Source organism: Caretta caretta, chromosome 3 (genome assembly GCF_965140235.1).
Source record: "Caretta caretta isolate rCarCar2 chromosome 3, rCarCar1.hap1, whole genome shotgun sequence".
NCBI lineage: Eukaryota > Metazoa > Chordata > Testudines > Cheloniidae > Caretta > Caretta caretta.
This window is the reverse complement of record NC_134208.1, coordinates 157,488,899-157,516,710: the sequence shown is the minus strand read 5'-3', so window position 1 is coordinate 157,516,710 and position 27,812 is coordinate 157,488,899. Positions and strand designations below refer to the sequence as shown.

At 45.4% G+C, this 27,812-nt stretch overlaps 1 protein-coding gene across 1 annotated transcript in view; it reads left to right on the top strand.

Annotated features, from left to right (window-relative positions):
* Positions 1-27,286, top strand: part of GALNT14 (polypeptide N-acetylgalactosaminyltransferase 14) — a 191,075-nt gene extending 163,789 nt beyond the window's left edge. The window contains exons 10-15 of the mRNA XM_048843389.2: positions 1,974-2,100; positions 3,558-3,650; positions 7,126-7,209; positions 8,307-8,451; positions 20,901-21,020; positions 21,722-27,286. Coding sequence (XP_048699346.1) covers positions 1,974-2,100; positions 3,558-3,650; positions 7,126-7,209; positions 8,307-8,451; positions 20,901-21,020; positions 21,722-21,880 — 728 coding nt within the window. The 3' untranslated portion in view covers positions 21,881-27,286. The remainder of the gene's footprint in view (positions 1-1,973; positions 2,101-3,557; positions 3,651-7,125; positions 7,210-8,306; positions 8,452-20,900; positions 21,021-21,721) is intronic.
* The last annotated feature ends 526 nt before the right edge of the window (positions 27,287-27,812 follow it).

Here is a 27,812-nt window from a genome sequence, read left to right as displayed (position 1 = left end):
TTATCACCATGCTTAAAGGGATACTCACCCAATTCCCCTCCCCCTCCCCCAAATTTGGGTTTTATATATTAAAAAATACCTTTTACAAAACCTGACTGACAGATACGCTTCCATGAATTAAAACAAAAATTGCACAGTAATCATCCCAGTGCCAAGGGAGAGGGCATACAGGAGGAGTCCCTCCTTTCAGGGAACTCAACCCTCAAAGAGAGAGAAAGAGGGAAAGCCTTGTCTAATGATCTGAGACCCAGGGACATCTCGAGATCTGGTGCTGGCTCTGTCACTGACTTTCTGTGTGGCCTTGGAGAAGTCACCTAACCTCTGTGCCTCAGTTTACCCCCATCAGGTATTAACAAACTGAGCATTCTGAGGAGAGCAGCAGAAATTACTAGGGAAAATGTTAAGCGCCAAAGATTGTTCTGAGAGCTTGATCACTCCACGCCAAAGGTGGGGACATAACACTCCACATATATTTGCAGGGTGTTCACAGGGCGAGCAAAGAATCATTACAGTGATGCATGAGGTGTAACTAAGAGTAATGGGGTGGAATTAAGAAAGCTGAATGTCAGGTCAGACCTCCTGACAGTGAGATGTATTAAGCTGAGGAACAGTCTCCTAAGCAAAGAGGTGGAAGAGCCGTCTCTTAGGACTTTTAAAACTAGGCCAGTTGGGGGACATTTCAAAGGTACAAATGGCTGATAGGTGCTGAACTCCCACTGACTCTATGGGAGTTAGGCAAATAATCACCACCTGTGCCTTAAAAATCTCCCCCATTGTTATTGGTGGTTATTTGTATTGAAGTAGCAACTGAGCAGCATCAGTGTGCTAACACTGGAAAATGAAGTGTAAGGAACAATCCTGCATGGGCAGGGCAATGGACTGGATGATCTAATGCGTGTCTTTCATGCCCAATTTCTGTGATTCAACAGTAAAATGGGGCAAACAGTACTTTCCTGTCTTCCAGGGGAGGAGCGAGTCAATGTTTGTAAAGCTTGATGAGTGCTAAATATTACACTGCAATTTCAAAAATCACCATCATTATCCAGAATACAAGAAACTGTGAAACTAGTCTCTTCGTATTTTCTCTCTGTTTCCCAACGGGTGTGCGAATCCCTATTCTGTCGAAAGGTGATGATGCATAGATTTTAAGGCCAGAAGGGATCATTAGATCATCTAGTCTCACCTCCTGCATAACACAGCCATAGAATTTCACCCAGTTCTCCAGTATTGAATCCTTGATCCACAGGGGATATAAAAGCTTCCAAAAAGGCCCACCCAGATGTTCAGAAACTGGCTGTGGGCAATTTGGACTAAATTCCCTGACACCAGCGGCGTTGTTTTCCAGGTTGATCCTGCAGAGAGCTGCGCAGGCAAATGTATGTTTGAGTGACCTTGTTGTACATGTGCATGCAGCATAGGCACCAAGGGCCCCATCTTACAAGATGCTGAGCACTTCCTGGGATGTGTCAAACACCCTCAGCTCCCATTGATTCCAGTAGGAGCTGAAGGGTGCTCAGGACCTTTTATGATCAGCTCAGTGCTTTGCAGGATCAGGCCCTGATTCATAAAAACGTGGGCCTTCTAAAGGCACGTTGCAATCATTAATAAACCGAATTCAGACCCTTTCTTGGTGAGCCCGCGTGGAGGGACGGGGCTCTGAGTTATGCAGCGCAGAAGTAATTACAAGAGGAACAAACAGCAAGCTGCATCCGTGATGTAAGCTGTGCTGCATGTCTTGCTGTTCCCATTGTGCTATTACCCGCTGCGCTATAGGCTGGTTTCAAGTGGGCTAACTTCAAACAGAGACTAAGTAGCTTTGAAATGCACTTTTAAGAAAGCTGAGCCTAGGAAAGCCCCTCCAATAATGGATTTACCTGGCTTTGGTGTGGCAGCGGGTGAAGTGAGAAAGAAAACCAGGATCCACCCTGCTCCAGGAGTCAGGAGATAAAAGATTGAAGCTGATTCTCTTGCAGAAATCTCCTTCCGTGTGTGGATGTGCGGAGGGAGCCTGGAAATTATCCCCTGCAGCCGGGTTGGACATGTGTTCCGGAAGAAACACCCCTATGTCTTTCCAGAGGGAAATGCCAACACCTACATAAAGTAGGTATTGCGCTCTGGCTGCCTTCATGTACTGCTAAATGATTTGTTCCTATGTGAAAAGGAATTGGGTGTTGCTGGGAGAGCACAGCCCACATCGGTAACGGATGAAGGGGGAAAGATGGGACGTGTCAGCATTTCAGCAGTCTCCCAGCCCAAAGCAGACATAAACCCAGTGCATTTGGTAGCTGGTGTATTGTCAATAGAGCCATTCAAAAGTGGATTGGAAAACTGTTCTGGGGAATTGTGTATGTAGGCTATAGCAAGGCATCGAGGGCTGGGACCTGATGAGGCCTGTGTTGCCTTGTAGCCCTAACCTCTAGTATTCCAAGATGTGAATTTGATTGGAGTGTGGACTCTGGTAGCCCAATACTCCTGTCTCCCTTCAGGGCTCCCAAAAGAAACCCACTACAAAGATATTACAAAAAAAATTCACGTGTCTAGGTTTTTTTCCAGGGATTAATTCCTTCCATGCAGCCTCTTTGCCACTCCTTTCTGTACCAGTGTCAGTGAAAGACTGCTCAGGTTCCAGAATCATGCACAATTCACATGATGATTGTTGCTTGCTAATTGCCCGAAGTGAGTTTGGTGCTAAACAGGACATAAATCTAAAGTCAGTCCCTGCCCTGAGGAGTTTACAATCCGGTGGTTTTTACAGTGATAGTCTGGACCATTAAATCCTGAGGCCATTACTTGCAGAGGGAGTATTCCTGAAACACAGAGAAGTGAGAGAATAGACATAGAGCAGCAAGAAATATTTGCAAGTAAATTTGAAGCTTCATCAAACTCACCTGGTTCAGGGGTTTGTTATTGGCTCTAAACTCCGCTCAGGGTCATTACAAGATTTCTGAAAGTCTGCAAGCCTTCTGCACACCTCCGAGCTGACATGGAGAACACCTGAGCCATTTTCTGGTCTCACATTGAAGCTGGGGGCGTTAATGGTTTCTACTGAGCTTCACTTTGAGTTTATTCAAATGAGGCAAAGAGGGCAAATGCACATGGCCTGAAATGAAGGAAATATTTGACTAAAACCCCAAGAAGCAAAACAGCCGAATTGTATACAGCCTTTTAGAGACCCCCACCAAGCTGTGAGACCAAGCCCCAAGCAGGCCTGTCGGGAATGTTACCATGAGGAGAATTAGCTGTGCTTCCAAGCACAACAGCTGCAAAGCATCCAGTTATCTTATTACACCAGCCAAGATGAGGAACTTCTCCTCTAAGCTGTTGCCTAGATTGTGTACAGCAATTGCAGGAACAGGGAAGAAGTGGAACCTCCATGGTAACCAGGAATTAAGGCAAGTGTGGCCTGGGTGGAGCCAAAGTAGCACCCCAAATATGTTGGTGATGGGGTGGAGAGACCGGTATAGTCACAGAGTTAGTGGGCTCCCTTGATAGAATGTTGGAAGTCCCTTTATACGCTTCATAGATTTTCACCTCCACCATTTGTGTTGCCCCTCTAGAAATACCAAGCGCACAGCCGAAGTGTGGATGGATGAGTTCAAACAATACTACTATGCTGCCCGGCCTGCAGCACAAGGGAGACCTTATGGAGAGTAAGTGGTGGTTCTGGCGGCCAGTGGAAGTGCAAAGGTGCCCAGTGTGCCTGATGCAATGAAAAGTTCAAGGTGATGATACAGGGGCATTGTATGCAGCCGTGGAGACGTCACCATGTAGTTTCTGTGGTAACAGTTAATTAAGTGCTAATAATAGGCAGATGCTACATTTAAGGAGATACAGTCCCAGCTCCCAAGCATATATCCAGTTTGTTTAGAAGTAGGGCTGTCGATTAATCGCAGTTAACTCACGCGATTAACTAAAAAAAAATTAATTGCGATTTAAGCTCAGTTTTAATCACACTGTTAAACAGTAAAATAAAATTGTAATTTATTAAATATTCTTGGATGTTTTTCTACATTTTTAAATATATTGATTTCAATTACAACACAGAATACAAAGTATACAGTGCTCACTTTATATTATTTTTATTACAAATATTTGCACTGTAAAATGATAAAAGAAATAGTATTTTTCAAGGCACTTCCTAGAATTGAATTGAACATGTGTATTATCATAGAATATCAGGGTTGGAAGGGACCTCAGGAGGTCATCTAGTCCAACCCCCTGCTCAAAGCAGGACCAATCCCCATTTTTTTTGCCCCAGATCTTTAAATGGACCACTCAAGGACTTCATACAAGTACTGTAGTACAATCTCTTTATTGTGAAAGTGCAACTTACAAATGTAGATTTTTTTTTTTTTGGTTACATAACTGCACTCAAAAACAAAACCATGTAAAACTTTAGAGTCTACAAGTCCACTCAGTCCTACTTCTTGTTCAGCCAATCGCTAAGAGAAACAAGTTTGGTTATATTTACAGCAGATACTGCTGCCCACTTCTTATTTACAATGTCACCTGAAAGTGGGAACAGGTGTTCTCATGGCACTTTTGTAGCTGGCATTGCAAGGTATTTATGTGTCAGATGTGCTAAACATTCGTGTGCCTCTTCATGGTTCAGCCACTATTCCAGAGGACATGCTTCCATGCTGATGATGCTTGTTCAAAAAGTAATGTGTTAATTACTTAGTGACTAATTTGCCTTGGGGGAAATTGTATGTCTCCTACTCTGTTTTACCTGCATTCTGCCATATATTTCATGTTATAGCAGTCTTGGATGATGACCCAGCACATGTTTGTTTTAAGAACACTTTCACTGCAGTTTTGACAAAATGCCAAAAAGGTATCAATGTAAGATTTCTAAAGATAGCTACAGCACTGGAACCAAGGTTTAAGAATCTGAAGTGCCTTCCCAAATCTGATTTGGACAAGGTGTGGAGCATGTTTTCAGAAGTCTTAAAAGAGAAACACTCTGATACAGAAACTACAGAACCCAAACCACCAAAAAAGAAAATCAACCTTCTGCTGGTGGCATCTGACTCAGATAATGAAAATGAACATGAATCAGTCCGCACTGCTTTGGATCATTATCAAGCAGAACCCGTCATCACCATGGACGCATGTACCCTGGAATGGTGGTTGAAGCATGAAGGGACATATGAATCTTTTGCGTATCTGGCACGTAAATATCTTGCGACGCAGGTTACAACAATGCCATGCAAACACCTGTTCTCACTTTCAAGTAACATTGTAAACAAGAAGCGGGCAATATTATCTCCTGCAAATGTAAACAAACTTGTTTGAACAATTGGCTGAACACGAAGTAGGACTGATTGGACTTGTAGGCTCTAAAGTTTTACATTGTTTTGTTTTTGAATGCAGGGTTTTTTGTACATAATTCTACATTTGTAAGTTCCACTTTCATGATAAAGAGATTTCACTACAGTACTTGTATTAGGTGAATTGAAAAATACTATTTCTTTTGTTTTTTACAGTGCAAATATTTGTAATCAAAAATAAATATAAAGTGAGCACCATACACTTTGTATTCTATGTTGTAATTGAAATCAATATATTTGAAAATGTAGAAAAACATCCAAAACTATTTAAATAAATGGTATTCTATTATTGTTTAACAGTGCACAATTCATTTTTTTAATCACTTTTTAATTGACAGCCTATTTAGAAGCTGTTAGGTTATGCCAAGGAGAGGACTGAATTCTTGCTGGGGAATCCACCCCTCCCCCCGAGCGCTCCCAGCCAGATTCCTGCTCTTGACTTCAAGTAGCTCTAGTCCTAGAGATGGGCTTTAACGTTGTAGTTTAGAAGTGAAACCAGCAGGGAAGAAAAATAATCGGCATGTTCTGGACCCCGTCTTGGCAGACATGGCTTTATGGAAGCTGAATTACTGCTTTATACTCCACCAGGACATTTATGATTCTGTCCCTTATAATCGTGGCTAGTCAGATATCCTTCTTATTAAAAAAAGGTCTGTATTCACAGCCAGCCTTGCATTCTAATCCCCTAGTTTCACATTCTCCTTGCTTTCACAGAGATTCTCCTTTCAAGCTCAGAATGAGCATGCAGGGTCTCAGTCCAAAGGTGAATTGCTGGAGCAGAGTCTCTCCTGCTTTTCAATTTTCAGAGAATCTAGATTATTAAAATACTGTGCAGCCTGACCTGTTTACAGTCAGCCACATCCTCTTCTCTGCTACTGGCATGGAGGGAAGGAAAAGCTCTGTCACACTAGGCAAACAGGACTGCAGAGACACAGGGTTCTGAGAAGGGGCAAGCAAACTGTGTGGGATGCTTCCTACTGCTTCATAGTTACTAACAGCCCACATGTGCTCGCTTGACACTTGCTCAGCTTGACGGTTAAAAGAGGGCATGGCCTACCCGGGTAGTGGATTGGCACCAGGAAACAGCTACTCTGTACAGTATGCTCCCCCATCTGGTAAATTTGGCCTTGATTCATCAAAGTACCAGTAAGAAGGGGGGAAAAAACGGTTGTTGCCTGTCCTCATTTGAATCCTGGGTCCAGTAGCTCTTCCCTTAGGCTGGGGGAGGAGCATTCAGATGCGGGCAGGCTTGTGCCTGCCTGCCTCCTGGACATCAAGAGGTGCTTAAGCATGTGCTTAAATCCCACTGACTTCAAAGGGATTTAAGCACATATTTAAGTGCTTTGCTGAATTAGGACATTAATTATTATTTTATTAGCATATAATATATATTCATTTCATGTAAAATTCCTCTATTAATTTAATATTTATTTAGTACATTAAATAGCATATATTAAATATTTTCTTCTTATATCAGCCTGTTCTTCCTTCAATCTCAAAGCACTGTACAAAGGTGGAGAAGTATCATTAGTCCCATATTACAGACAGGGAAACCAAGGTATAGAGAGGTGAAATGACTTGCCCAAGGTCATACGGCATATTAGTGCCAGAGTAGGGAATAGACACCAGATCTCTTGACTCCCAGGCCAGCATGTTATTGGCTTGGTACATATACAAACCTTTTCTTCCTCCCTTGTGACTTGGATCTGATCTTCGTGACTCTGATTTGCCTCCATATGTAACATCTGTGTGTTCACTGCAATTATTATAACTACATCATGTTTTTCCCCCATAGCATCCAGAGCAGACTGGAACTGAGGAAGAGCTTGAAATGCCAGACCTTCAAGTGGTACCTGGAAAATGTTTATCCAGAACTTAGGTATTGGACAATTCTTGGTTATATGCTTCTTCATAAAGATTTAGTGCCAGCTGATTGGGATGTGACCGATACATCACGGACCTCCGTTTCCACCGGTGCTTTCAGGTTCTGTGGGAGAGGGGAGAACTCAGAAATCATCACTGAGAACCTTTTTCAGGAAGTTGTTCTCTGCCGGAGGCAACAGCAGATGCCTGAGGGCTGCTGAGCCAGAGCCCATCTCGCTCTGTGTCTCAGGTTTTCTGCTAACATGTGTTTTCTTCGCTACTTTCAACTGGCTCCCCCACAGGCACCAGAAGCCATTGCAGCAATTCCCTCAGTGGCTACCATCAGCCATCTTGGGAAATGGTGCAAAGGATTCTGGAGATGCATCCAGGGACCCGCTGGGAGTGATTGAATGTGGAGTCAGAGAGAGAAAAAGACTGAGAGTTAGGCCTGGTCTACACTAAAAAGTTAGGTTGACCCAGCTATGTTGCTCAGGGATGTGAAAACTCTACATCCCAGAGTGACGTAGATAAGCCGACTTAATCCCTGGTGTAGAATGCAGTAGGTTGATGGAAGAATTCTGTTGACTTAGCTACCGCCTTTCGGGGTGGTGGATTACCTACGCCAGTGAGAGAACCCCTCCCATCAGCGTAGGTAGCGTCTACACTGAAGCCCAAAAGCGGTGCAGCTGTAGCATATCACGTGTAGATGAGCTCTTACTGTATAGAGCTTTCTTCATACAAAGAGGGTTTGCACTGAGAGTGAAAGACTGGTGGGCAGCTGAATTTGAGGTTCCCTCACACTTGTGAGTCAAAGACAGACCTTTAACGGGCACCCAATTTATTTCTGTCTGCTGTATTTGCCAAATGCCATGCTCTTAGCCTATCTCCTGGAGTGATGCCACGTAGGAAGGCTCTCAGTCCATCATGAGATACCTGTTCTGCAGTGTAAATAGCCATCCTCTACAATACACATAGCGACTCATCACTGTGATGGGCCTTGCAGTTCTTTGTTTCAGAAACGAACCCATCCAACTAGGTGAACAGCCCCCCCTTTCTCTGAATGCCGGGCATGTCTACAGCAGCAGGTAACATCATCTTGGGTTATTTCCCCAGGATTCCTGAGGAATCATTGTATCAGTCTGGAATGATCCGGCAGAGACAGAGGTGTCTGGAGTCCCAGAAGTCTGAAGATCAGGAGTTCCCCATCCTGAGCTTAAGTCCCTGTATCAGCAGCAAAGGTGTGGCAGCAGTGGCACAGGTAACTGTTTTAGGCCTGCCCCTCTAATACAGATGAAAAGAAAGCTGAGCTACACATAGGAGTTCACCTGGGGGTCTTAAAGCTGATCTGTCAGGGGCCCTGAGCCTCCAGTTTATGGGGACAGCTTTGCCCGCATAGTTGGCCTCTGGAAGATTGCCCCCTGCAGGACAATCTCTGTGTGGCACTGAGCTTCTACCACTTCCCGTCCCAGTGGTTGGGAAAAGGGGGTGGGGGTGTGATGAGGAACCCCTGATCATCCCCCGTTGCCAATAAATCAATCAATCAAAATCACTTGGGGCCATTGGCAGCCCCTGTCAATTGCCGCAGCCACCAGGCGACTAGCCCTGCAACCAGACAGCCCCAGAGTCAAGTGAATGCAAAGATGGCCTAAGACCACCTTTGGCCTAACCCGCCTTTCCTGAGCTGCACTGAGCACTCCTCATCAGCAGCTCAGGTCACCCCGACCTCTCTGCTTTTCACTTGCAATTCAAATGCAGAGATCAGAGGAAGAAAATGAGAACTATAATTTCCCCTCATCTTTGTGACCTATTTACTGAATTGCGATGGTATTTATAACTTCATAGTCTGCATTCATTCAATATTAAATTGCCCATTAAACTAGCAAGAGCTTAATGAGCGTGACCTCATTTATTTTTCAAAATCTCACTGAGAGAAGAAATCTGCAACATCAGTCAGCATGTGTTCTCTGCTCCAGATTCTCAGACACATTAGAATAGGAAGGGTGGTCTTCTGCTGAGGTCTTTGGACTCAGAAGATCTGGGTTTAAATCCTGTCTTTGCCACAGGCTTCCTCTGTGACCTTGGGCAAGTCATTTAATCTCTTTGAGCCTTAGTTCCCCCTCTGTTAAACAGGTATAATACACTTTCCTACTCCACAGAAGTGCTATGAAAATAAGTTCTTTAAGGTCTGTGAGGTGCTCAGATACTCCAGTGATGGGAGCTGTAAAAATGGATAGTATGTAACTGTACACTTACTTTGTGCACACAAATGCAATAACTGTACATGTGTAACTCTCACTAGGGCTATGTCTACACTGTGAGCTAGGGGTGTGTCATGGGGAGTATATACCCCATGCTGGCCCTGCAGCCAAGGGGTTAAGGCAAGTACTGCTGGCCGAGGCTGATTGGCTGCCTCACAGCAGCTGTGAGAATAAGAGCTGGGAGGCAGAGGGGCAGGGCTGCTGTCAGAGGAGCAAGCAGTCTGGAGAAGGAAACTCCTGCCAGCAAGCTGCTAAGGAGCCTTACAGAGTCTCCTGAGAAAGGACAACTGGACCAAGAGGCTGAAAAACCTACGAAAACCAGGGAAGATAGGAAGGAGCTCATGGTGCAGCAGGAAGAGTTGTGTAGGCCCAATTCTGCATATTTGGCTTAAGGGTGCTGAGCTGCAACTCCGTGGAGTGGGCAGTCCTGGGTTCCCCTACTAACCCCTCAGAGACTTAAGAACTGAGGGAAATTCCACCCCTGGATACCAGGACCAGCTGACCCCACCAAGAATAAAGAGAAAACCACATATCCTGGCCAGACTGTGTGAACTCTGGTTCAACACTCTACGTGGCCAAAGGGGGCGCTGTTGCATCAATGCACCAGCCCGCCCGGTGGGATTCCCCTGCTTGTGTACCATACTCATGCTAGCTCTCCTCAGGCTCACACAAGCGTAGGTACAAGTGTAGCTGAAGTAGCACGGGTCGCAACAGGGGAGGCACAGCCAACCTGCCACGACCCATGCTGCCATGGCTACACTGCGATTTATGCCAGCTAGTGCGAGTGTGTGTACAAGAGCAGGGGAATCCCACCTCTAGCTTGTCGTGTAGACATAGCTAGGGTGACCAGATGTCCCGATGTTATCGGAACAGTCCTGATATTTGGGGCTTTGTCTTATATAGGAGTCTATTACCTCCCACCCCCGTCCTGATTTGTCACACTTACTGTCTGGTCACCCTAGACATAGCCTAAGTGTGTGGGGGTTACACATGCAAAGTGGGTAATTAGTCACATAAGTGACCAAAAGTGGCTATATTGCTGCAGAATTACCTAATTTGCATGTGCAAATGAGGCCTGCTGTGGTATATGCATTTAACCTACCTTTCTGCATCTCTAATACAAGCAAAAAGCCTGCTTTTCTGTACTGTTAAATAGACAATGGCAAGTCAGATTCCAGGTGTTACCACGGAATTTCTGTGACAGTTTTTATAGTATAACGGTCACATTATCCTGGTTTTAAAAATCTTTTTCTTTTGTCCGCTGCTGTGAAGCGGACAAACACCAGGGGAAAGGCTTAACTAGAGCTGGCTGAAACATGTTGCGTAACAAATTCTCTCAGAAAATGCGGTCTAGTCAAAACTGGAAGTTTCAGTGCATTTTGACGCCATTTTCAAATTTTTCCAATTGGGAAAATCAGAATGAAAAATGTTGCTTCGAGTCAACGTTTCAAAATGAAACGCCATTTGCAATGTCATGGTACTTTGAATGAAAAATGATAATTTCAACAAATCAAATTAACATTTTTGATCAAAAGGAAACAACATTTTCTAATTAGGAACTTTTCAGAATTTCTTGTTCCACTACAGTTTCTGACATTTCGACTTTCCGCTCTGATTCAAGGTGAAAAATCGTTTCAAAAAGTCAAATTTTCCTATGGGATGAAAAATCCATTTTTTGTCCAGCTCTAGGACTAACTCTGCAGAAGAACAGTGAAACTGACGATCCACAAAATAGTAACAACTGCAGGAAGCAAACAGACAAAAATAGAAAAAACTGATTTCCAGTCTCTGGCAGTCATAGTGATCTTAGGTGTTACTTGTAACTAAAGTAGGTAGAGACAAAAATACGATTAAGTTGGCAGTGTTCCTTTAAAGTTTAGATTACCACAAAAATGTTGGAAATTACTCTGTCCCTTAAGGCAATCTGTACACTATGGACCGTGACAGGGGCACAGCTCTACTGTTACAACTGTGCTGCTGTAAGTTTTCCCATGTAGCCACTCTTTGCCCGCAGGAGAGAGCTCTCCTGCCACCGTAATTAAACCACCCCCAATGAGCAGCGTTAGCTCTGTTGGCAAGAGAGCCTCTCCTGCCGACACAGTGCTGTCCACACCAGCACTTTTGTAGGTGAAACTTGTGTCGGTCAGAAGTGTGTTTTTTCACGCCCCTGACTGACAAACGTTTTACCGACAAAAGTGGTAGTGTGTGCAAAGCCTAAATGTGTGCATGGCCATGGGACGTCCATTAACAGATCACAAAATATAGAATAGGCAGTAATTCAAAATCCTGCTTATGTGCATTTATGACTGTGAAAACAGTGCAGCTCCTGTCAATTATATCCTATCATCGTTGAGTCCAATCTTGCTAATCAAAGCTTGATTATTTGGAAAATGGGTTTATCCAAAACAAGGCTGTGTTTCTTGATGTGCACCAAATACACTGAAAGGATCCTGTCTCTCCAAGACCTTTCCCCATGAGTACTGGTTACTTATTTGCACTTCCATGGCTCCTTCCATACAATGCTCTCAAAGCCCTTTGCAAACATTAATGAATTAAGAGCCAGAGCCTCGATTGGTATAAACTGATGAAGCTCCATTGACTTCAGTGGATCTAGGAGCTAGGCAGATTTACACCTTTGAGGATCTGGCCTTCATTCACACAACACCCTTCTGATGTAGTTTAGTATAATGCCTATTTTAGAGGTGGAGAAACTGAGGCCCCGCAGATTTGTCACTTGATAATTAAGCCCCTTTGAAAACGATAGCCATGTGTTGATTTGCCACAGTGAATCAGTGGCCGAGCCAGGGGAGTCCAGGCTGCCTCCCTCCTGGTCCCATCCCTCCCTCCCTGCATTGTGGCATTCTCCCCTCTGGTGAGGAAGGTGTGGCATTGCTCCCTGCTGAGTCCAAGGATGCTGTGTGGAGGGAGTTCTGTGGAGCAGGACTAGATGCTGATTTTCCAGGGCTGAGTGTGCTGTCTCTACAGTGCTCCCGGCCAGAAGCTTGGTATTTTTCCATCTTGTGTCTCATTTACTAAAGGAATTGTTTGATTTAGCTCTTCAGTAGCAAAATGCATTTGGGAGTAAATAATTGATCGTAATTTTGCCCTGGATCCTCTAAGGAAGATGTCACCAGTGATCTTGTGCATTTGTTTTCTGTTGTAACTGAGCATCAGTTGATAGTAGGCTGTGCAGGAACCTTTTTGGAATAGATTTCTGACTCTGGGATTCATTTAATAAATCCATTAATCATTAGCAGTTCCCGGCTGCCTGACATGCTTGAGAAGAAAAATCAGAAGCCCCTTAGGCCTCGATGCACTTGAGCACGGCAGCGGCAGTAGCAAGATGACTGTGCGTTAGGAGAGAGAAGCTGCCACTCTCTGACAGAACACTGTGATGCTGTGTCATTGAGTCCTGATGCGAGAGAACTACAGTATGGTGACCTGACGTGGCAGCTGTGTCCCAAAGTTCGCGGTTCACTGCTAGCCACCCGAGGGGAGGACTAGCACTACAAAAACTGTGGATCCACCAAAACTTTCAGGGTCTGAAAAACATCAGAACCATCCCCCATCACAGAGCCTCCCTCCTAAATCCTTGCTCTGCCTCTCAGACTCTCTTCCTCTCTCTGTCCCTCCTTAATGAGCTCCTTGATCTTCCTCCCCAAAGTCTCAATGAACTTGGCCTACTTGCCCAATCCAACCTCACCTGATCAGACTTTTTGATCTTCCCCTTTAACCCCTCCTGGATAGACTCTTGGTTTCTCAGAGACTCCCTCGTACTTAGGACCTTCTCGGACCACTGAATCCAGGTCCCCAGGATCCTACTGTGATCCTGCTAAATGCAGTGGCCCCAACTCTGAGCTGGATGCGGGCGGGGGGCAGCAAACATGACTTTAAGACCTCAGTGTTTGCCCCAAGGGAAGCTCTAACTTATTGCAATTTTGAATGAATAGCTGAGAGCAGAGCACTCTGCTCATAGCTCCTCCCTTTCCCAATATGCCCTCTCCCACTCTTGCTGCTTCCCTGGCATTCCCCTACGCTGGATACTGTGACGGGGCGGTGCAGGGTCACTGAGTCATGCACTTCCCTACACCAGGTATGTTCACTGGGAACAGTTAGGCCAACTTAACTGCCACTTTATGGTGGATCAGTCACAGCAGAGAGGCAGCAACCTAGTCCAGAATCAGGGCCAACAGGTGAGGAGTGTTAAGGCAGCATCTACCTACTGAACACGTGCTGTGGCTTATGTGGCCAAATAGGGACTGGAGAGCTAATAGAAGTGTTGAGACCAGCTCTCCCTTCACCTCACTTGACTGCATTGGCATGTTCAACACATCTTCTAAAGTGGCCCCAGTGAGGCTCTTGGCATTGAATGTCAGCCTTCCTGGGCAATTGCAAATAAAGGCTAGTACTTTAAAGGTGTGGCCTTAGATGGGCTTGCTACAGGGTAGCACACAAAGGATTCATAGAATTGTAGGACTGGCAGGGACCTTGAGAGGTCATCTAGTCCAGTCCCCTGCACTCATGGCCGGACTAAATATTATCATTCTAGACCATCCCTGACAGGAGTTTGTCTAACCTACTCCTAAAAATCTCTAATGATGGAGATTCCACAACCTCCCCCTAGGCAATTTATTAAGTATGCTATTGCACTGCCCCTGGTCTGGCCGTGTGGGCTTTTTAAAACACATAAAAAATCAAGCTGCTCACTGCCCTGGGAGACAGTGTAATGTAATAGTTAGAGTAGGTGACTGGAAGTCAGTTGACCCCAGGAGTTCTCAACCCTGTTCCAGCGCTGGTGCCCTAAGTGATATTAGTTGAGACATGTCACCTCTCTTGTACCTCAGCTTCCCAGTTTGTAAGATGGAGATGATAATACCTACCTCAGCAGAGCATGAGAAAAGCTGATCAACTAATAGCAGTGAGGCACACTGAGAGCCTTAGATGGAAGGGACTATAGAATGCTAATTATAATGTTACATTGAGTTATTAATAAACTGAGATCACCCCAGGTTTCTCCAGGAATTATTTGCTTTAACCCTTCCTTACCTTGTTCCTTCTCCAGCCTCAGGGCACAGCTGCGCTCTTATATCTCAAATGTAGAACCTCGCTAGGCTTCCCGCATTAACTAGAGCTTCCAGCTGGCTGCTCTCTGATTGGCTGAGACGAGTTCTTTTTATATGTCAACCAGCCTACACTAAGCCGAAGGTGCCGATTTAAAATCATGTCGTTAATTCATAACGATGCTGAGTAGCAGTGACAGATGCCTCCTTGAATGATGTTAAAGCTTTGAAAAATAGTCCCAAGCCTCAGCTGGAGTTAGCATAGCTGGGATTTCAGAGGAAAGCATTTAGCACATGGGGGGCGTTGCCATTTATTGTGACCAGCTGGTGACCCTCTCTGCTCTATCCAGCCCCATTCCCCTTTCCCTCCTCCCGCCCCCCCAGCCACTAGCAGACACAATTCCACCACCTTGTAACAGGAGGCTGGCTTGTCTTTGAAAAGCTGTAACTGTAGTCTCTGCATCACCTCATGTCTACTGTCACATCCTATCCGTGGTAGGCCCTCAGCCTGCAGAGTGGCCTCTTCTGGACAATCTGCTGCCTTTACATCTGGTACACTCTATGGGGACTCCCCTGGATCAGAGCTATCCCAGAATGCTCTGCGCACCTCCAGCCCTAGATCATATGAGAGTTGAAGCTTGTACTCAGCCCTACGGTGTACCTACCTTTACCTGATCCATTAAGAACCTGAGGAAAGATAACATGGTCTATTGTGAAGAGGAAGTAGGTACACTTACCTGAAATGATCCAAACAAGCGTTGAATGGGATAAAATAAGAACCCACATGGGCCTTTGCCCCCACCCACCCCATATTTCAAAGCAAAGCATCTTGCAGGTTTAGAAGTGTTCTGTTCACTTTGTTTTTCCAGTATTTTTCCTTTTCTTGTACCTTGTCAGCATTAGGGCTGAAAGTGAAAGTGCCATAATGCAACGAGAGAAGCAGTTCCTTTTTTTTTTTAGTTGACTTCAGGTCAGGCTGTGGGAGATCATCAGTTCTAAAAAGTCCGGCGCATGGTGTTGTCTTGAGATTTCCCACCTGATATTCAGATAGTTCAGAGGGGCCTCTGAACATTTACGCCCTTCTCTGAGCTTAAATCAGCCTCTATACCAGATGACTGACGCATAGCTAATGCAATGCCGATTTTTAAAAATAGCTCCAGAGATAGTCCCAGCAATTACGGCCTGGTGAACCTCTCTTCAGTGTCAGGCAAACTGGTTGAAACTATAGTAAAGAACAGAATTATCAGACACATAGATGAACACCATACGTTGGGGAAGAGTCAACGGGGCTCTTGTAAAGAAAAAAAAATGCCTTACCAATCTATTAGAATTCTTTGAGGGGGTCCACAAACACGTGAAGAAGGGTGAGTTTCAGAAAGCCTTTGACAAGATCCCTCACCAAAGACTTTTAAGCAAAATAAGCAGTCATGGGATAAGAGGGAAGGTCCTCTCATGGATCAATACCTGGTTAAAGATAGAAAAGAAAGGATAGGAATAAACAGTCAGTTTTCACAGTGGAGAGAGGTAGATAGTGGGATCCCCTAAAGATCTGTACTGGAACCACTGCTATTCAACATATTCCTAAATGATCTGGAAAAAAAGGGGTAAACAGTGAGGTGGCTAAATTTGCAGATGATACAAAATTACTCAAGATAGTTAAGTCCAAAACTGACTGCAAAGAGTTATAAAGGTATTTCACTGTACTGGGTGACTAGGCAACAAAATGGCAGATGAAATTCAAGGTTGATAAATGCAAAGTAATGTACATTGGAAAACATAATCCCAACTATACATACACAATGATGGGGTCTAAATTAGCTGTTGCCACTTCAGAAAGAGATCTCGGAGTCACTGTGGATAGTTTTCTGAAATCATCTGCTCACAGTGGTGAAAAAAGCTCATCAGCAGCGGTGAAAAAAGCTAACAGGATGTTAGGAACCATTAGGAAAAGGATAGATAATAAGACAGAAAATATCATAATGCAAATATATAAATCCATAATATGCCTGCACCTTCACTACTACATGCAGTTCTGGTAACCGCATCTCAAAAATGATATATTAGAATTGGAAAAGGGCAACAAAATGATTAGGGGTATGGAACAGCATCCGTATGAGGAGAGATTAAAAAACCCGGGACTGTTCAGCTTTGAAAAGAGACGACTAGGGGGGATGTGATAGAGGGCTGTAAAATCATGACTGGTGTGGAGAAAATGAATAAGGAAGTGTGATTTATTCTTTCATATAACACAAGAACCAGGGGTCACCTACTGAAATTAATAGGAAGCAGGTTTAAAACAAGCATAGAGAAGTACTTCTGCATGCAGTACACAGTCAACCTGTGGCATTCATTGCCAGAGGATGTTGTGAAGGCCAGAAGAATAACCGGGATAAAAAAAGAATTAAATAAGTTCATAGAGGACAGGTCCATCAGTGGCTGTTAGCCAAGATGGTCAGGAATGCAACCCCATGCTCTGGGTGTCCCTAAGCATCTGACTGCCAGAAGCTGGGACTGGATGATAGGGGATGGATCACTCAATAATTGCCCTGTTCTGTTCATTCCCTCTGAAGCAGCTGGCTCCAGCCACTGTTGGAAGATAGGATACTGGGTGAGATGGACCATTGGTCTGATCCAGTATGAGCATTCTTATGTTCTCCCATTACCAATTCAATCTTTAAGAAAGGGGGCTTGGGTCATGATGACTTTGAAACTGGTTCTTATTGCCCCTCTCCTTCCCCCATCACAGTTTTGAACCGGTTGAGGATTCCCTATTGTGTTGCTACCGTATAAACCTGCTTATAAAGGGCTCATGTCTAGTGCCTTACAATGAGTAGTAGATGAGAATCTCATCACAGGGGTCACCCTTTCCATATTGCTAAATGGGAGGATGGTCCCATTTAGAGGGGAGGTGTGTATAGGGGAGGTTGTAGTATAGAAAGGAGCTCCTGATGACTCACTGGGATAGTACATTTTTCTAGTAGTCCAGTTGAAGCCAATGGGGCTACTTGTTTGGTAAGATAATACCCTGTGAATCAGTGCTGGCCCAGAGCAATGAGCTGGAGGTGCAAAGTTAACTTCCCCCAGAGTTAGGCATGTTCAGAGCCATGGTTTGGGCTTGGGCCCCCCTTTATTTAAAAGGAGAATTGGTTAAGAGGGTGACATCAATTTTCAGAGCAGTTTATGGGAGGTACAGGCATCAAGAACAGGTGTTGGATTTGGCCCCGGGGGGCTTGATTCTTGACAGATGTGGGACTAATCTGGCGCACAGGTTCCCAGGCTGGGCGCTTGCACAGCAGCTGACAGCACGAACGGTAGAATGGTTGGAATTCGACAGCTGTAAGATGAGGCGAACTCTGACAAAGAAAAATGAGCTGCTACAAGGCCCTTTGGGCGCAGCATACGTCTCCAGACTGCATGCTGCTTGCTTGTGCTGAAATCCTGGGCAGCCCTCTCTGACCAGCCTGTGGGCAGCCCATGTGAGCAGCTAGCTTTGATTTCTGGTAGAAGATAGTGGATGCTGGTCCTAAGAAGCACAGAAAAGTGAGACAAAGTGTAAAGTCTTTGTAGGTTTGGGCCTTTTGTACAATGCACATTTTCCTTTTTAGTTGGCTAAACGCCGAGATCAAACAGAATTTGTGTGCCCAAGAGCTAAAAGCCTGTTGCTGTCTATCTTCGTATCAAAGGGGTTAGAACTGCTGACCCTATTGGGTTGCACTATTGGGGGCAGAAGGTGTTCTTTCTCTCTAATAATGCAAAATAATGCGGCCTGAAACCTTTACAAATCAAAGTCAATGGGAGCTGCAGGTGCTGAGCACCTCTGAAAATCAGGCCATTCATTCTGCATTAATTCCCTTCACATTAACAAAGCGTTGCAGGGCTTTGTGAAACAGCCTTTCCATCTTCCAGTACCAGCCTGGAAGTCACTGCTCCAAGCCCTGGAGGCTTCTCCACTGACCCACCCCAGTCTATCTCCTCTCATATACTGGGTCATCTGTAAACAGCTGCAGCTCCTCCCTGCTTCTCTCTAAGTTAACATCAGCTCCCTCCCACCTCTCCTGTCTTGTTGCCTGCTTCCTTAGAGGTTTCCTTGCCTCTCTCATTGCTTCTGACTTACAGCTGCCTCCTAATTCCTTTTGTCAGCCCCTCCCCTGCCACTGCTGACTCTCCCACTACTACAGCTGCCCCATCCTCCAGCTTCCCCCTGGAGCTATTTGACCTGTGCTCTTCCACTTCATGTCCTCCAGCTCCTTCCCCTGGCTGGTGACTACACCCTTAGGAACCAGTCCCTTCCCCCGCTACCAACCCCTCTCAGCAACCCACTTCCAGTTGCTGCTGATTTCCCTTCTCCTCACCCTCCTTGTCTCTTAATGTTTTAAAAAGCTGGTTAATGAGGAATACTCATTGAGGATTGAGCCTAGTGTAAAGTTACAAGCAAAGAATGTGCCCATTGAGTTACTCTATCCAGTTAAAAGAAAAGGAGTACTTGTGGCACCTTAGAGACTAACCAATTTATTTGAGCATGAGCTTTCGTGAGCTACAGCTCACTTCATCAGATGTTTACCGTGGAAACTGCAGCAGACTTTATATACACACAGAGAATATGAAACAATACCTCCTCCCACCCCACTGTCCTGCTGGTAATAGCTTATCTAAAGTGATCAGCAGGTGGGCCATTTCCAGCACAAATCCAGGTTTTCTCACCCTCCACCCCCCCACACAAATTCACTCTCCTGCTGGTGCTAGCCCATCCAAAGTGACAACTCTTTACATAGTCAAGTCGGGCTATTTCCTGCATAGATCCAGGTTTTCTCACATCCCCCCCACCCCCATACACACAATGGTGGACTACTTCCCACCAGCTCTCACCCGATCAACGCACACATGCGTGGAACAAAGCCATCTCTGCCTGGACAATTTCAGACTTAGACTTTAGGGTCAGAAGGGACCATCGTGATCATCTAGTCTGACCTCCTGCACATTGCAGGCCACAGAACCTCACCCACCCACTCCTGTAATAGACCCCTAACCTCTAGCTGAGTTACTGAAGTCCTGAAATCATGGTTTAAAGGCTTCAAGTTACATAGAATTCACCATTTACTCTAGTTTAAACCTGCAAGTGCCCCATGCCCCATGCTGCAGAGGAAGGTGAAAAACCTCCAGGGTTTCTGCCAATCTGACACAGGGGAAAATTCCTTCCTGACCCCAGATATGGTGATCAGTTAGACCCTGAGCATGTGGGTGAGACATTGCAGGATGTACTCCTGGTTAACATATACATAGAGGCAAGCAATGGATGAGACATGAATAGAAGGAACCCTTCCCAGAGAGGGAAACATTCCTGGGAGAAAGCTTGCCAAAAAACAGTGGGGGGGGGCATTAATGGGCCAATAACTACTAGCACACTCGACTCTCCCCTCTGTGGATACCCATTGAAGCCAACAGGAATTCCTCCTGAATAGGAGGGGGAGCACCACCCAGCCCAGGCATCTCACACTCATATTACTATTACTATCTATTTGGCCATCATGAAATAGGTCGCCATTGTGCTAGGTGCTGTACAGACATAACAAAGAGACAGTCCCTGTGCTAAATAACTTACAATGTAAGTAGAAGATGAGAGACCACAGGTGTCTACAACAAGCAGATGGGGTGGGAGACAACAGGGAAGCTATAAGGCGATTCTGATCAGTATGAATGACATGGTGGCAGCACCCCATAGCTAGTTAATAATCTGTGTGACCGCTTCAAACATTTGGGGCTCCCTTCTGCACCACTGGCATCAGGGGGAGTTTGGCCATTGAACTGTATGGGAGCTGGATCACACCCCAGGTGACTAGCAAAAGCTACTACACATCATGTCCTCCTCCTCCCCCCAACCACACCACAGGGGAAGCATCCTATCCCATTTAAAGGAGAGGGCACCGTTTCTGTCTCTCTTCCCCTACTGAGAGAAGGGATCATCTTTTCTACCACTATTGTCCTCACCCCTCATTCTCTTGGAGTCCCTCCCCTCACAGGGCCTTTTCCCAGCAGCTGTCTCCAGGTCTTGAGACTCTCCCTTTGGCTTATGCAGATGTTGATTCCCAAATTCATGATGCACGCTCTCAAGAATCTGCAGCTATGGTGCCCCCGTGTGCCCAAATGGACTGGCTCTGCCCTGCCAATCATTGGTGTAGTGGTAACAAAGTAGTAGGTAAACTAACTGAAATGACACTCCCTAGTCCCTAAATGAGAAGTCCCTACTGCTACGAATGCCAATGGGATTTTAGCCATTGATTTAAAAGGGATCAGGCTCTGGGCCAAACTGTTTCGTTTCCACCTGTCAAGGTGAAAGGATGCTAAAACAATGAGTTTGATTTTGTCCTGGTTTCTCCTCTCTCTCCTCTCAGGAATGGACATACACATACAACCATCAGGTCCGCCAGCAGCAGCTCTGCTGGTCAGTGTACACCCTCTTCCCCGGCTCCCAAGTGCTGCTGTCCCCCTGCAAAGAAGGTGACGGCAAACAGGTGAGTCTTTGATTGATCTGTTGCTGTCTTTGACAGCCCTGGAGGCTGGAGTCCTGTTTATCCCCAGAGCAGGTGCAGCACTGGCGATGGCAGTAGAAGCTTCCCCCACATCATCCCACCAGTGTGTTCTGGATCCTGGAGATACAGCTGCTAGCGGCAGCGGAGTCTCTATGGCCCATTCAATCCTTGGCCTCTCAGCCGAGTGTGTCAGTGAGCATGACTCTTAGTGCCACTGGCCATGAGGACATTTCCCATTAGAAACCCAACTGGAACCAGCAGCTCATTGCACACAGGCTGCCAGCCAGCCATCAGATGCTACCATGTCTCAGGAGTTAATGTCCTGGGTGGCATTTGAACCACAGAGCTAGAGGAGAAAACCTTTGTTGATGTATTATTTTTTGAAGCCTGGAGGCTAGGAAGAGGCTACCACTTAACATGCCTACTGCTGACAAGGATTGCGGAGTGTCCTCAGTGACTTCAGTGGGAGCTGTGGGTGCTCAGCGCCTCCTAGGACCAGGGCAAACAGAATTGAATATGATTTCCTTGTTCAAATATCTTCTGCCCTCTCCTGGTACTTGCTGCAGCTTGGGTTGAGCCAGCAGTATATCTAAAGGGTGATTATTGTTATACAGTTGTTGATACTGCTAGCGCCATCCCTTGAGCCCTCGCTCATATCCCTCTTCCCGTGTCTCCCTGCACAGCGATGGGGTAAAGTTGGTTCTCATATTGAACACATGGCCTCGCGCCTCTGCCTGGACACTGAAATGATGGGGGACACCAACGAGAGCACCAGAGAGCTCGTCATCAACCCTTGTGAGAGCACAGCCATGAGTCAGCGCTGGGACATGGTGATGTCCTGACTGCCTGTCATCGAGCAAAACCAGCCACAAGGGCTTCATCGGAAGCAGCCATGGCACACAGCAGAGGCTGTTGGGAACTCAACAGCAAAACCATTGGGCACCCTTGTTCATTGTGAGGTGGGAGCCAGAGAAAAAAAGGGTTAGGCCGGGGAGCTCCAGGTCGAAGAAGGGATGTCAGCTGTGAGACCTGCAGTTAGTGGCCAGTTGGAGTTATAGAGTCAATGAGTAAGAACCGCACAGAACCAATCCCTAAATGTCTTTCAATAACACTGAGTCCTGGCTGAGGCCTGACGACGGTCCTACTGAAATACGGTGTGTACAGTATTTATTGTTTTACTGCAAAGATGGAAACTTTGGTGGAAGAGCCTTGGAGAGAAAGTGGAGACAAGTGTCTAGTTGGCTGCGTAGGCGGCGGGGAGGCTGGTGGGTGGGGGAAGGAGATGCTAAAGGGAAACAAAAATGGTTGCCTGGGGGACGAGCGGAAAATGCCAAGTAATCCTTGCACTTTTCATGGATGTGAATGAGCCTGTGTTCTGCAGGCAGCTAGAATGAAGCTATATTGCACGTTCTCCTTTGTATATAGTCTGTACACATGGCATACAGAGAGCCCATGCTGTCATCTGGTGCGTGTGACCAGAATCAAGATGACGGAGGGTTTGCACCGCTCTCCAGGCATGGAACCCAGCAAACAATGCCGTGAGGGCCAAATGTCTGAGTGCGCTAAATCTACAAACTCTTCTGATGACGTGCGGGGAGCAATAACACTGTTACGTCTCCTGTCTGAACGGCTCGGGCAAGCCAAGATAATTGAGTATTCCTCATTAACCTCAATACATGTCTCGTGTTTCACACCTGGTATAACTCAAATGTCCACACTATGTCACCCAAGTAATATTTTACTATTTGAAGGTAATTGTGCCATCTTTGCGTTTTCCAATCTGCTTAATTCAAAAGCTGGTGCTAGCACAAGACCCTGGGGCCTGAGGGGTCTTCCTTCTGCATGGTACACATGAAGGTGGGGGTCACCCAGAGGGCTGTTGTAGAGAGCAGGAGAGAGGAAAACCACGCCAATGCTGTTGCTGCCTCCCAGAATGTGAGTGATTAAGGAAGGATTTGGGTTTGATAGCTCAGTGGTTTGAGCATTGGCCTGCTAAACCCAGGGTTGTGAGTTCAATCCTTGAGGGGGCCATTTAGGGATCTGGGGCAAAAATTGGGGATTGGTCCTGCTTCAAGCAGGGGGTTGGACTAGATGACCTCCTGAGGTCCCTTCCAACCCTAACCTTCTATGATTCTATGATTCCCCCAGCTGCATCGCTGAGCAGAAAGCCCCAACTCAGGAGATCCCTGAGGGTTCTCTCTCCCCTGTGGTCATTAGTGCTCCTGGACATGATAGAGGTAACGTGTTTAGGTTCCAGAAAGCAGGCATTGGCCAGATGTAAAATGCCAAGATAATGGTTGTGTGGGGTGAAGGGATTCAGTGGGAGAGGGAAGTGGAGACCCCAAGAAGCGAAGTTGAGGGGAAACGGTCCTTTCTGAGCTGGTCTTCAGGCTAGGTCCCAGCATAGCAAAAGGGAATGGTGAGGAGTAGGACTTTGCAATAGCATGGGAATCACCAAGACATTCCACATAGCGCCCCGCATAGATGTCTTCTGAGAACAACGCTGGGTGGGATTTTCAAAAGGGCCTAAGTGACTTGAAAGTCGATGAGATTTGTGCTCCTGAATCATGTAAGCTCCTACAAAAGTCCCATCCTCTGTGCCAGTTTCAAACCTGTGACCTGGAGGTGAAGCACCCCCTTATCCAGTTTACCTAGCCCACCTTCTTGGATATAGTGCTAGGGATAGGCTTCTTCTACACTAGCTTCTCCCATCAGTGCATGGAGGGAGTCATGTATGTAAATCACCTGGACATCATGCGCAGCACCAGCATAGCTATTGTTATTTACAAACGGTCCCAGGCTATAAATGCTTTTCCATCTGCTGCAGACTAGGTTACTAATCAAATATGCCACCATGGTGTGAACCTCAAGGACTTGAATTGTGAAAGGGTTCAAGGAAGCCGTCATTTCACAGCAGTGCATTGCACCATTTTCATTGTTTAGCTTTCCGGTGGGAAACAGTAAAATTAAAAATAGAACAGGGGAAAAAAGAAAGCCCAATTCGCAAAGCTGTCAATGACCTTGCTGGTTGCCTTATTTAATTGAGCCAGTGACTATCATAACTGCTTTTCCCGCTGCAAATGACAAGCAGGCTGTAATAATTTACCGTCTAATAGTGATGGGAGGGCCCAAGAGGTAAAGCAGCTCTCAAATGCTTGGATTTTACCTTGAGCAAACCTCTGTTGTGTTTGCACTGTGATACCTTGATGCTGCATCATTTCTGCTCCCTGCAAAATAAGCAGGCAAAATGCTGTCTTTGCCATTTTTGGTAAGAACTCCTGCCGCTGCTCTCCACCGTTCTCCAGGCATTCGATTAACAACTTGACTTTGGGTCTAAATCTGGAATTCTCTGCTTTAGCAGGTTTGCTCCCACCCAGAACTGGGTGAATAAACTATTGTGCAAATAACAAATCATTTCCCACCTTGGGTTCAAAACATCCATGTTGCTGATGGCCAAAACCAGTGTTTTGGACAACAAACCCTGTTTTTCACCTTAGCAGAAAATCAAAGCGCTACCTCACTGAACAAGTGCACAGGTGTATGTGTATATATGTGTGTTCGTGTACATGTGTCCATTGATGTGTCGGTACATATGTGTGCATGCACCTGCATTTGTGTATCGATGTGAAGTGTATGTGCATTTGTACGTACATAGGTGTGCATGTGCCTTTATGTCTAGGTATGTAAATGTATGTTAGAAGAAGCTCTTGGTTCAAATTCCCTTCCCTTCCCTGATATGGTGAGGTAGATCTGAATACGATTCCAGGGGTCTAACCCCCTGAGCCAAGTCAGGTTTGTAGAAGGCGCTAATTGCAGTGCAGCTGCTATGAGATGGTTGGGGGTAGGAGACAGCGAGCATAAAGATAGGCTCTGCAGCCCCTGTGACCGGAGAGCTGTGCCACACAGGTGCTCCATCAGGCGCCCATGAGAAGGCTTGGCACAGATAATCTGGACGTAGGTGTGGTGGGTGGCTGTGGAATTGCAACAACACATCAGCCAGTCCTCTACCCACCTAGTGCAGGCACAGCAGCTGCAAAGTATGTTGCAGTGATGAGGCAGCAGAAGCAACCACAGAGCAGCCTGGAGGGATGAGTCCATCCCCCGTGTCCACCATGCAGCCCTTTATCTGAAGCCTGTTTCGTGGCCCAGCGCGCGAGATCAGCACCATAGTTAGAGCAATGTCAGCGCGACTCCCATGACACTCAATGTGAGCAGTCATGCAGCTCTCCAGCACTTTGTGAATGTTCTCTTTACTGCTCTCACGAAAAGCCTTGCTTTGGGTGTCAGGAGAAAAGCAAGCGTTGGTGAAATCCAACTCAGCCCCACAGGTTTAATTACCTTGTTAAAATATTCTGGCTACAGATTAACTTGCTTTTTTAATGTTTGTTTTTTCCCCTTCATATTTATTATGATTCCACCTGCCATAAACTGGGAGCTGCGAGACCGTTGACAAGGTGTCTAAATAGGCTCTAATATTTATACCTCTGTGCTCTCAGCAGCAATGCTATTTGGCAGCTTTTTATACTGATCGAGGAAGAGAAGATAAGGTTCTAATCCTGGCTGGGCTTGTGACCTTTGGGTAAGTCACTTGTCCTTGTGCCTGAGTGGAAGCCGTCTGGAAAATTGAATCCAAAGCAGGAAACTCAGAGAAGGACACAGACTTCTGCTGCTTTTAAAATGAGCTACCCTGGGTGAACAACTTATGTTAACAATATAATTATAAAATATATTGATGTCCTAATGAGAGCTAATCTGAAAGATGGTGTGAAGTGGGGAACCAGACACTCCCCACCTCCCCAAAATCGTCATTTGGTTCTCCTGATTTCAGGCCATTTTGCCTTCACCTTCTGTCAGTAGCATAGCAATGGAGTTTAAGGCTAAGAGCAGTGGCTGAAACACCAAATTTTACTCAGTTGTTGGGGAAAATAAATGGAAAGTGAATTTGTAACTCAGAAATGAAGGGGCTACACAGGAACTCTGACTTGAAGATTTATGATTATCCAGTGATGGAAAAGACCTAACATGGAGTGGGCATGTGGTCCAGAGGAAAGTGCCTAGGTGTCAAATGTGCTGAGTTCTCATCCTGCTTCTTTCACTAGTTGCAGTAGTGGTTTCAGTGCGGACTCAGTTCCCCCATCTGTAAAATAGGAATACTACATACCTATCTCACACAGGTTTTGCGAGACTTAGTTAATGATCATAAAGTCCTTTGAACTGGTGGAGTGCCAAGTGTTATTATTTATTATACCATATGTTGGCAGCCACCCCCTTGTCCAGCACACGAAAGACTATACGAGCAAACTTCAGAGCTAAAGTATGCTAATCTCTATAGCTTGAGCTAAGGAGCCAGGCTCTATTGCTGTAACAGTCTCACATCCTTTATGGATCAGACAGATAAACCACTGGCCACAGGGGTACAATGAGGAGCCACCCTAGGTGTTTTGCCCCCCCCTCCCAAAAAGCCAAGTGGTATGGCACCCCCTAGAAGTTGCCACCGAGCCCAGCTGCCCTCATAGCCTGCCCCTAAAACTACCCCTAGTTACAATAGGACTTATGTGTCCTATCAAATTTAACCTGCCCCATTCATATTTTGGACATTGACTATTCAGACATCAAACTACAGACCAAGAATTATTCATAGGCATTATAAAGAAAACAATTGTAATAACAAATTCAAGAGAATCATGAACTGCTAAAGGTAAGGGTCAATTCACAACTAGAAAAAGAAACTAAATCTTATTTTTCTGGTTAAGTTATTCTTAATTATGTTCTCAGCTCTGGTTTCAATGTTATCTACACAGAGAGAGTTTTACACAATGTTTAGTCCATCAGCTGTTGGGTTCATTAATACCGGAACATGCAGGTAGGTTAAACCAGTGATACTCTGACAGAGACTTGGGAGCCACAAGTGGCTCTTTTCAGCACATGATATTAAAACATTGTGTGATTTAATTATTAATCAGTCAGGATGCTTTTATGTTAATAGCCAATTGTGGAATACTTGGTCAGTCATTTTGCTGTGAGAATTATACATATCTAAATAGTAAATGAATCAATGAATTGACACTACTGTGGCTCTTGGGGGTAATGCTGATCATTAATTTGGCTCCTGAAAGAGTGAGGTCTAAGTATCACTGTTAAACTGAAGCCCAAGGGGACAACTTTAATGGAGTTAGAATTTCCATGTCTGCTGTGTTATTGGCTAGAAGTGCCTAGGAACCATTTAAGAGTAAAACATTGTCACAGTTGATGGTTTGCACATGCTTTCTAATTGAGTCTAATTAAAATCTGGATTAGGCTGAAGATGGAGGTGCTCTTGAGCTGCTGGGATGTTTGCTGGTAAGACTGCTGCTTTTTCTCTCTAGCTTCTTTACATCTTTGGTGTTAAATAACAGCTAGCCCTATTAAGGAAGTCCAAATTGGTGCTTTGTGATTGACAAAAACTATGGTCTGCATTCATGGATATGTTTGTTCAAACCCCCTTTCAAAAATCCCCTCCACCAAACGCACACCTGTTCTTTATATATGTCGCCATGCTAACTGATGTCTCCCTCTGTATGTAATACACATACGCAGCCATGTAGTAGATTTGAGTGAAAAATGTTCATGTAAATACATCACTTCTGAATCTAGTTGTGCCAAAAAAGAAAAAAAAACACACAATTTCATATAAAACAAGTATTTAAAGGGAGGACAGTGTCAGGTCAGGTCTGGTCCCAAGTTAATAGAGTTCTGAAACCCTAACTCCAACAGAAATATTTTTTTCTGGGGAAT